The 10011-nt window shown below is 31.5% G+C and overlaps 1 protein-coding gene across 2 annotated transcripts; it reads left to right on the top strand.

Annotated features, from left to right (window-relative positions):
- Nucleotides 1-5618: 5618 nt before the first annotated feature.
- Nucleotides 5619-9895, top strand: LOC122294046 (disease resistance protein RPV1-like). Of its 2 annotated transcripts, XM_043102510.1 has the most exons (6): nucleotides 5619-6374; nucleotides 6614-7718; nucleotides 7801-8112; nucleotides 8221-8985; nucleotides 9130-9292; nucleotides 9396-9895. In XM_043102510.1, exons 1-6 carry the CDS (start codon nucleotides 5776-5778, stop codon nucleotides 9575-9577), a joined length of 3126 nt encoding a protein of 1041 aa, XP_042958444.1. In that variant the 5' UTR covers nucleotides 5619-5775; the 3' UTR covers nucleotides 9578-9895. The 2 variants fall into 2 exon arrangements, with proteins under 2 accessions (XP_042958444.1, XP_042958443.1); XM_043102509.1 differs by having other exon boundaries at nucleotides 5624-6374; nucleotides 9130-9895.
- Nucleotides 9896-10011: the final 116 nt, after the last annotated feature.

Here is a 10011-nt window from a genome sequence, read left to right as displayed (position 1 = left end):
TACTAAAATTATTTTATGTAAGAACGAATTTTTAATAACATGGCGTTAACGCCAACTAATTTTATGTAGGCAAAACGTATGGATTCTATTATCAATTATCAAGACATGGGTAGACAAGAGACTTAATTTATAAAAAAGATGAAAACAATATATTCATCATTTATTATCTCATTATCCTCTCATCATCCCATAATCATGATATTAGATGATAGGTTTACAAGTGAAATATAATAAATAGTTTCTAATCATCTAATGCCACATGATAGAATGATAAGAATATAAATGATGAGTAACATTACTCTAAAAAAATACTGTATTATTTAAAACACAGGTTTAAAAAGTGGCATGAGGGAAGTTTTCTCTACCTAAAGACGGACCAATTTGGATATAAGAAGTATTTCATCTCATTTCATCTAATCATTATAATATTTTTTAAATTTCCACACAAAATATAAAAAACAATTTAACTTTTTCAAATCTCAAAATAATAATAATGTTGAATCCAATGTTTTAAATTTTATATAATTATATATCTACATATGTATTTTAAAGATAACAAATGAATTCAAGTAATATAAATAAGTCTCAATGTCAAGTTGTTTATACAATGGAGTCAAGCACAAATCTCAAATTATCTACACAATTGAGTCAAACACATCAACAAACCAAGCGTGAGCAAGAAAGAAAACAAATTCACAAACAAAACTCTTAGAGTAATTTTGTGCATCTCTTGAAAAATTCAAAATTGGATTAATGCTCAAAATTAATCTTTTCTTATAAACCACCAAATTGCATTTTTCACATATACATGACCTAATTAAAAGTTTAAATTTTTTAAATTTGAAAAATGATTAATTGTAATCTCTCACCATATGTGCATGATAAGTTTGAAAATTTTCAAAAATGATTGATACTCATTTTGATATATGCAAAAGGTAGATGATTTTGTTTGAAAATTTTCAAAAGTAAATGATATTGCCTTTGATAATTGCAAAAAAAATGAACTTTTATTTGAAAATTTTGAAAAGTGAGTGGATGTGAATCTTTTTAAATTTGAAAATGAAGTCTCATATACTTATAAATAGATCAATTGAAATCTTCAAATTCACAATAAGATCATACACACATCAATTGCAAGCTTTACAACATTCATTCAAAACTTTTAATTTCTCATATCTAAACATTAAGCCTTAACATTTATTCATTTTGATATATATATATATAGTTTATGATGTATTGTTCTTATTTCACTTATTAAAAAATGTAGAGTATTTTCTATTTATATTTAATTACAAATTGTATGAAATAGAAATAATTACATATCAATTAGAGGACAAATAAATGGAAAGTATATACAAAAAAATCTCCTAGAATTAAGGGTAAGTTATGTCACATATGGCAAGCCTTAGATTAAGGCAAAGTATCCTCAACATAAACCCTATGCATATAAAAGGCGTTCTACATAGATAATAGTTGAATCAACACGTATAAAGAGAGTATTCTACACGGTTTTTTTTGTAGCGGTACTGCTCAATTGTGTAATAAGTTTCTATCTCCACTTGAAAAATGTTGAATTGTAATTTGGAAATTCTCAAGAGATAGCTTGAGGCGAGAAAGTAGGTAGTGGGGCTGAACCTCATTAAAATATTGAGTTTACTTCTCTTTTATCCTTACCTTTTATATTTACTACTACTTCTTATTTTGTTCATATTGTACATTATGCATTTGGTTTATAATTATTAACTTTATTCAAATTTTAACTTTCATTTTAATTTATCTCATCTTAACTTACTGTCCAAACTATTCCATAAGCAAGTCCGCAATGTCGGTAAGAAAAGTTGATTCTAATCATGATTGGAAAATAAAGTAGCTACTAATTTGCAATCACTATCAAAATAAATTTCTTCGATCATCCTCTAGAAAATGTAGCCAAGTCAATCAACAATTTTATCAAATTAATTTATGTTTTTGACATCATCCTATTAAGAACAAAACGAGCAAAGTTGCACAAAAACTTCGTATACATTCATAGGCACTATGTACCTACGTGTTAATGAATTACAGAAAAATTTATATTACCTTATCGTGTCATTCAGGAAATTATTTCTTTTACGCATTGATCTTTTTCTGGATCATGACTAGGAAATTAAGGAGACCATGAATGAGCGACTTGTGGTTAGACTTGGATAAATATAGACGTTGAAGGTACTCACACTCAATTTTTACGTTGAAAATCTAATTTAACAGTATTAGTTGTATGGCATGATTATTTCTGATTCCCTTGAAGACGGAATGGCGATCCTGACAAGATCAATTGGTCTTTTTTTTTATATTTTTTTAATTATTTTTTATATCTTTAAATATTTTTTAAAAATTCACAATATTATTAAAAATTATTTTCTTAATTATTAATTAAAAAATAACCTTTTTTTAAAAAAATTATCGAAATCCATCCTCATCCTCGATCGGTAGGAATATCTTTCTCATATTCTTTACAGATAAGAATATCTTCATTATTAGTTTTTTTAGTCAAAAAGTTCTAAAGTGGGTGGAAGCCACCCGGCAAATATGCTGTCGCATATTCTTTACAGATAAGAATATCTTCATTATTCCTGTTTTAGTCAAAAAGTTCTAAAGTGGTGGGAACCAAGCCACCCTGGAAATATGCTGTCAACGCTGACCAAGAGAAAAGACTCTCCTGCTAAATTGTACGAATGACTTCCTTATTAATAACGTTAATAGAATGAATATATCCAGACTTGTTTGTGGTTGCAATTATGACCTAAGCCTAATTTCAATGCATGACCTGTTGTAATTCAGCGCTAAATCTATAACTAAACTTTATCTATTCTTTCTTATTGGTATTGTTTTTCCACAAAATTATAACTCTTATAATATAGCATAAAACAAAAATATACCAAAATAAAAAATTGAAACAAAATATATATTTTGTAGTACTCTTGAAATAAGTAGTTTAATAGAATATTGTTACATAATCGCATAGTATGCATAACGTGATCTTATCATAAAGAGTAACGATAGATACAGTTGTGGAGTATATAAGTGTTGAGAATTTTTTTTTTTTACTTTTAAAATATTAATTTTTTTTATATAAATCCTGTATTTACTTAATTTAAAAAATTATTATGTATAATTTTTCACATACGTAAAAGATAAGTGATAATATTTTAAGAAAATTATAATATGACTAACAAATATACCTACTAAATATATCTACTTATTTTTTTTATTTTTTTATTTTTCTTAATGGTTAAAGATGTTTAAAAAATAATTAAAAAAATAAAAAACTTATTTATATTAATTTATATATTTAGTAAGCATGCATATTTAGTAATCACTCTAGTATTGTCGATATTTGAAATAGGCAAGAGACGACTTAATTTAAAAGGAAATGCAGGTTTATTTTTTTAAAAAGAAAAAAGTAGATTTAGAAAGTGTCGGCAGGAAGTTTTCTCTTCGTAAAAACATAGGCAGGTCCAAAAGGTCGGTGAGTAGCTACCATATGCAATGAATTTCTTCTTCCTCTAGAAAATGCAGCCAAATCAGTCAACAGGAGCTTTTAATGAATTGCAGGAAGTTGCACAAAACATTCGTATGCATTCATAGCCCATAGAATGCGTTTTAATGAAATGAAGGAAGAGTTGATAGAACCTTACGGTGTCATTCAAAGAAATTACTTCTTTTACACTTTTGATTTTAATCTTCCTCTGGATCATGACTAATTAGAAATTAAGAAGAACGATCAACGGAGACTTGTGATTAGACTTGATAAATATGGACGTTGATCACACAGTTTTTACGTTGAAAATCTACTTTAATAATTATCCTTGTACTACTAACATATATAATCCATACTTAAGTTGGGTTTTATAAAAATGTCCATGTTTATTTGTGTTTTAGTCAAAAAGTTCCAAAGTGGGTGGAAGCCCACCTGGAAATTACGTACATACGCAATTAATGTAATCAATGCTTCCATAACAGAAAGTTGATGCTGCATCTTCCTGGAACTTTCCTGCTCAGGTCGACCAGTAGTACTAGTACTCCTTGGCTAGCTTCTATATATACATACAGATCACCCCAGGACATCTTCAGTGTTCTTCTAATTGTGGTTGCATTGGATAATATTCTTGGATTTTATTTGGTCAAGTTTTTCCTTTAGACCCTAATCCTAACGCAATTATGACCTAAACCCAATTTCAATACATGAACTCTTGTAATTGAGCGCTAAATCTAACTAAACTTTTATCTATTCTTTCCTATTGGTATTGTTTTTCCACAAGATTATAAATCTTATATTCATAAAACAAAAATATACCAAAATAAAAAATTGAAACAAAATATATATTTTGTGGTACTCTTGAAATAAGTAGTACTAGTTAATTAATAGAATATTGTTACATAATCTCAGAGCATGCATAAAATTGTAGAGTATGTAAACGTCGAATAATATTTAAAAAAAAAAAAATCTACTTTTAAAGAATTAATTTTTTTTATATAGATTTCATATTTATTTAATTTATAAAATTGTTATGTAGAGTTTTTCATGTACTCCAAAGATATGTGATAATATTTTTAAGAAAATAATAGTATGATTACTAAATATGTATACTAAATGTGCACACTCATTTATTTTTATTTTATTTTATTTTTTATTTTTCTTAATATTTAAGCAAATGACTATTAGTGATTTTTTATTTTTTTTTACTTTTTTTAATGGTTAAGGACGTTTAAAAAATGATTAAAAGTAAATAAAAAAAACTCATTTGTACTAATATGTAAATTTGTGAGTACATTTAATAGTTTCCTAGCATTGTCCATATTTTAAATAGGCAAGAGACTTTAGGCTGTGTTTGGTTAGCCAACCCAACTCAACTCAACTTAATTCATTTCATCTAGTCATTATAACTTTTCTAACTTCCAACACAAAATATAATAAATAATTCAACTTTTTCAAATCTCAATAAAACTTTTTCAAATCCTAAAATAATAATAATAATAATATTAAAAAATAATATTTTAAACTTTCATCTCAACTCATTTCAACTTAATCCAAACCGATTTAAAAAGAACTTCATTATTTAAAACGCAAGTTTTTTTTTTTTTTTAGAAAGAAAATAAAGTAGATTTAGAAAGTGTCGGCAGGAAGTTTTCTCTCCGTAAAGAGAAATGGTCACATAGGAAGGTCGACAAGTTGGTAAGAAGGTTAGTCAATCAAAAAAATTAAGTAGCTAAATTTCTTCTTCCTTTGGAAAATGTAGCCGAGTCAGTCAATATGGGCTTTTAATGAATTGCGGGAAGTTGCGAAAAACCTTCGATTGTATTCATAGGCCCAAAGTACGCATTTTAATCAAATGCAGGAAGAGTTATAGAACCTTCTCGTATCATTCAAAGAAATTACACTTATTTTCAAAAAAAAAAAAAAAAAGAAATTACACTTGATTTTAATCTTCCTCTCCATGATTATTCGTGTTTTAGTCAAAAAGTTCAAAAGTAGGTGGAAGCCCACCTGGAAATTACGTACATACGCGCTTGTAATCAATAATGCATTTCATAACCGAAAGTTGATGCTGCATCTTCCTGGAACTTTCCTGCTCAGGTCGACCAGTAGTACTAGTACTCCATGGCTAGCTTCTATTATATATACATACAGATCAACTCAGGATATCTTCATTGTTCTTCTCATTGTTTAAGCCCGCAAATAACCAATATTCCCACCTTCCACAATTAAGCTTCTAAATCTCTCGCATTGCATTCATGGGCCAAATCATCGCCACTCAAAGACCCTCTTCATCTACTAATTCCGAGAATACTAAGAAATTAAAAAAAGACAATTCATCTTGTTCGGAAGAAGATGAAATAATCATAACCTCTTCCTTACCTTCTTCCTCGACGCCTCGATGGGAATATGAAGTTTTCCTTAGTTTCTGTGGCGAAGACACTCGCAGGGGTTTTACAGATCATCTGCATGCTGATTTAAAACGGAAAGGCATTGTCGTCTTTAGGGATGACGAAACACTCCAGGAAGGAGAATGCATTTCTCAAGCGCTTCTGAAAGCAATTCAACAATCACAATACGCCATTGTCATTCTTTCGGCAAAATATGCTTCTTCCAAATGGTGCCTCATGGAACTTGCCGAGATCGTTGAATGGAAGCAAAAGACGAAGCTGATCACAATTATTCCTATTTTCTACCATGTGGATCCTTCCGATGTAAGAAATCAAAGAGGGACTTTTGAAGAAGCTTTCGCCGCACATGAAAAAGATCCCAAGGTAGACATCAAAGAGATTAATACGTGGAGAAAAGCTTGCAAAACAGTCGGGGGTCTTAAGGGAGAACACATAAAGGGGGACAGGTAACATTTAGTCCTCTTTGAGATAGCAAGATAGTCAACACTAGCTAGTACTGTTGCGGTTATTGTTATTGTTAGTGTTGTTATTAACAACTATCTATCTATCTATTTAGCTACTCATGACATTTACAATTCTTCTATAAAACAATGCTAAATATTCTAATTATAAGTTAAAAGAGTTTTTTTTTTTGGTTCGTGCCTATTCAGCTTTCGTCTATATTAATTGTCTTATCAAATTACAGGTACGAGTCAACAATTATAAAAAAAATCAGTGAAATGGTATTCTACAAATATCCAATGCTAAATATTCTAATTCATGATAACCAGAAATTTGTTGGAATAAAGTCCCGTGTAGAGGAAATGATGAACTTATTGCATTTGGAATCGAATGACGTTCGCTTCGTAGGAATTCATGGGATGGGTGGCGTTGGTAAGACAACGCTGGCCAAAATAATTTATGATAGAGTTTCTTGTCGATTCGAAGGAAGCAGTTTTATTTCTTGTATTAGAGAAAGATCTACTACTGCTCGTGATCAAGCCTCTTTACAAGAAGAACTCCTTTCTACAATCATGCAAGAGAAAATATGTGTATACAATCATCACCAAGGAAATGGGATGATAATGAAGATGCTGCAGAATAAAAGGGTTTTTATTGCCCTTGATGATGTGGATCGTGACGAGCAATTGACGACATTAGTAGGGGATCGGAAATGGTTTGGTCCAGGGAGTAGGGTGATTATAACATGCAGAGACAGTCATCTGTTGAAAAGGAATAGAGTGAATGGTATCTGTGAGGTTCAGCTGCTTCAAACCGCCGATGCTTTGCAACTCTTTAGTTTGTCAGCCTTCGACAAAACCAATCCTCCAGAGAATTACAAGGATCTATCTATGAATTTTGTGGGTTATGCTGGAGGCCTTCCTTTAGCTCTTAAAGTTTTGGGTCGCTTCTTAGTTGGGAGAAAAATAGATGCATGGGAAAGTGCTAGGGATCAACTAGAAGCAATTCCTAATAGAGATATTATGAATATACTTCAAATAAGTTTTGAGGGGCTGGAGGATCCACAGAAAAAATTATTCTTGGATATGGCTTGTTTTTTTCAAGAAGAGTGGCTAAATAACAATTTTAAGGAAACATTAAAAGGTTTTGGTTATTATCCGGACATCAACATTGAAATTCTCGTCGAAAAGTCCCTCATAAGCAAATCAAAATATGAAAGGTTGCTCATGCATGATTTGCTAAAAAAAATGGGCGAGGAAATAGTTTGCCGCGAATTCCCTGATGAACCTGGACGACGTACTAGACTGTTTCGTCATGGGGATGTATTTCACGTACTAAAGAATGATACTGTAAGTTAATTAGTGTAGAGATTAATATAAAAAGGTATATTTTCATCATAATTCTTGCTAATACGTTGTTCTTGGTTACTAGGGAACTGATGCAATTGAAGGCATAGCCCTCGATTTTTGTCCAACAAAAGAGAGACTCAACGCCAATGCATTCTCAAAGATGACAAAATTAAGATTTCTTAAAATATTTGTTCCTCCAATTAGCCAAATTTATCCATCACCAACTATAGAATGGCATGGAAATCCTTTAGAACACATGCCAAGCAATAAGTTGCGATACCTACACTGGTTTAATTGTCCTTCGAAATCCTGGCCGAGCAGTTTCCAACCAATAAATCTTGTTATACTAAGCATGCCTGGCAGCCACTTCAAACGACTGTGGAAGGGATTGATGGTAAGTTTCTTACTCTTATAAATACGTATACTTTTTAATAATCCCCCTTCATATCTTTTCTAAATAAGTTAATATATTTATATTTTGATCTAATTTTTTTTATAACAGGTTTTACACAATTTGAAGGAATTAGATCTGAGTAATTCTGAGAACTTGATTGAAATAATAGATTTTTCAGGAGTTTCAAATCTTGAGACAATATACCTTACAGGTTGTATAAGCTTGTGTGAGGTCCACCCATCTATTGGAGTTCTCAAACGACTAAAACATTTGAGTTTAAATCGTTGCGAATGTCTTACAAGACTTCCAGATAAGTTCTGCTTGGAATCTCTTGAATTTTTGGATCTTATTGGATGTACAAGACTTGTGAATATCCCGGATATTCAGGGTGATATGACATCTCTGAAGAGCTTGTATTTTAGCGAGCCTACCAAAAAAGACCTACCATCATCGTTTATGAGTTTTTCTGGCCTTCGCGATTTAAAGTTAAGTGATTGCGAAAACATTTCAATTTTTCCGAGTGTTATTTGTAGTTTGTCATCTCTTGAAATTCTCCATTTGTATGGTTGGTCAAGACTAGAGAAATTTCCAGACCTGAGTATGTTGGAATGCCTGACGGAACTTCAGGCAAGGGGAACTGCTATAACACAAATTCCATCCGTCAATCTAATCCCCAAGAGCATCCGTTCCTTTTCTCTCGAAGGACGAAAGAGGATGCCACGTAAATCTTTGCCGAAACAAAGCTCATATCCCACCTATCATATCGGATCACCGGAAGAATATGAGATGGAAGGAATGCTTGAGGTAGAAGCACTGCTAATTAATTTTGGCAGCGCAGGCAAATATTCGTCAAACATTATCTTTGCCGATAAGGTGAGTCTCTCTCTCTTCTTTTAGAAAAGAACAACGTAACTATACGTAGGGTGCGAAATAAACAACACAAGTCGACATCCACCAAGACAAAAATAGCTTAATTTTCACAGCAATTAACCTCTCTTTTTGGGGATTGTTTTACAGGTGATGATATATGGGTGGTCGTTGGGATATGGAATTCCGGAGTGGGTCCACAATAGAAGTAATGGCTCCTCATCTCTAAAGATAGAGTTGGATGGTACTATGAAGGGGATGGAGTGTGCTATCTTTATTGTTTGTGATTATCATCAATTCGATTCCCCTGAAGGTACTTCAATTTCTTCGTTTTTCAAGGAACCTTCATATGTGAAGTTTAAATTTTACTTTGAGACGGATGACAGTTCTCTAGAAGATTGTTTTTACGAACTTAGGTTTCCATATTCCCCGGACGTCGACTGTTTCATTAAGCCAATTGCATTCTGGACGTATACACGGACGCCACAGTTTTTCAAACGTTGGAAATCGAATAATTTTGATAAACGGAGCTTCATTAAGATTTCAATCACAGCAGAAATACTGGATTATGTCTCCAATCAAACTCCAGTGGAATTAGAAGTGCAAGAATGGGGGATGCATTTTGTATGTCCGGATGATGCTGGTCTTGGTTTGGGATCAGATTTAGATTCCTATCGTCAATTTTATTCAACATGGAAAGGAGGCATGACGAGAAATGAAGAATAGATTCATCAGGAGTACCCGTTTAAAGCTTAGTCCTTTTGAGTAATGGCTTGGCATTGTTTATTTTGGGAATAGAAAATGATCACCATTTTGTACCTGAAACCTCTAGATTGCATTGACAATGTCAAAGTGATCATAAAATCTCAGATTGATTAAGGGAATGCAGACAACCACCCAAGCAGCTTTTCTTCTTTGTCATGTTTCTGGTACATTATGCTACCTTTGTGCTTTATCTCAAACTCGGATCTCTATAAAACATGAAGTATTTTAGTCATTCCTGCTTCTATCTGTTTTTAATATGAAAAATAT

Source organism: Carya illinoinensis, chromosome 14 (genome assembly GCF_018687715.1).
Source record: "Carya illinoinensis cultivar Pawnee chromosome 14, C.illinoinensisPawnee_v1, whole genome shotgun sequence".
NCBI classification, from domain to species: domain Eukaryota; kingdom Viridiplantae; phylum Streptophyta; class Magnoliopsida; order Fagales; family Juglandaceae; genus Carya; species Carya illinoinensis.
This window is presented reverse-complemented; position numbering and strand designations above follow the sequence as displayed.

Coding starts and splice junctions, on each gene's coding strand:
- LOC122294046 (XM_043102509.1), top strand. CDS start 5,776: ATGGGCCAAATCATCGCCACTCAAAGACCCTCTTCATCTACTAATTCC. Junction 8,113..8,220: donor GACTGTGGAAGGGATTGATG/GTAAGTTTCTTA, acceptor TTTTTATAACAG/GTTTTACACAATTTGAAGGA. Junction 8,986..9,129: donor ACATTATCTTTGCCGATAAG/GTGAGTCTCTCT, acceptor ATTGTTTTACAG/GTGATGATATATGGGTGGTC.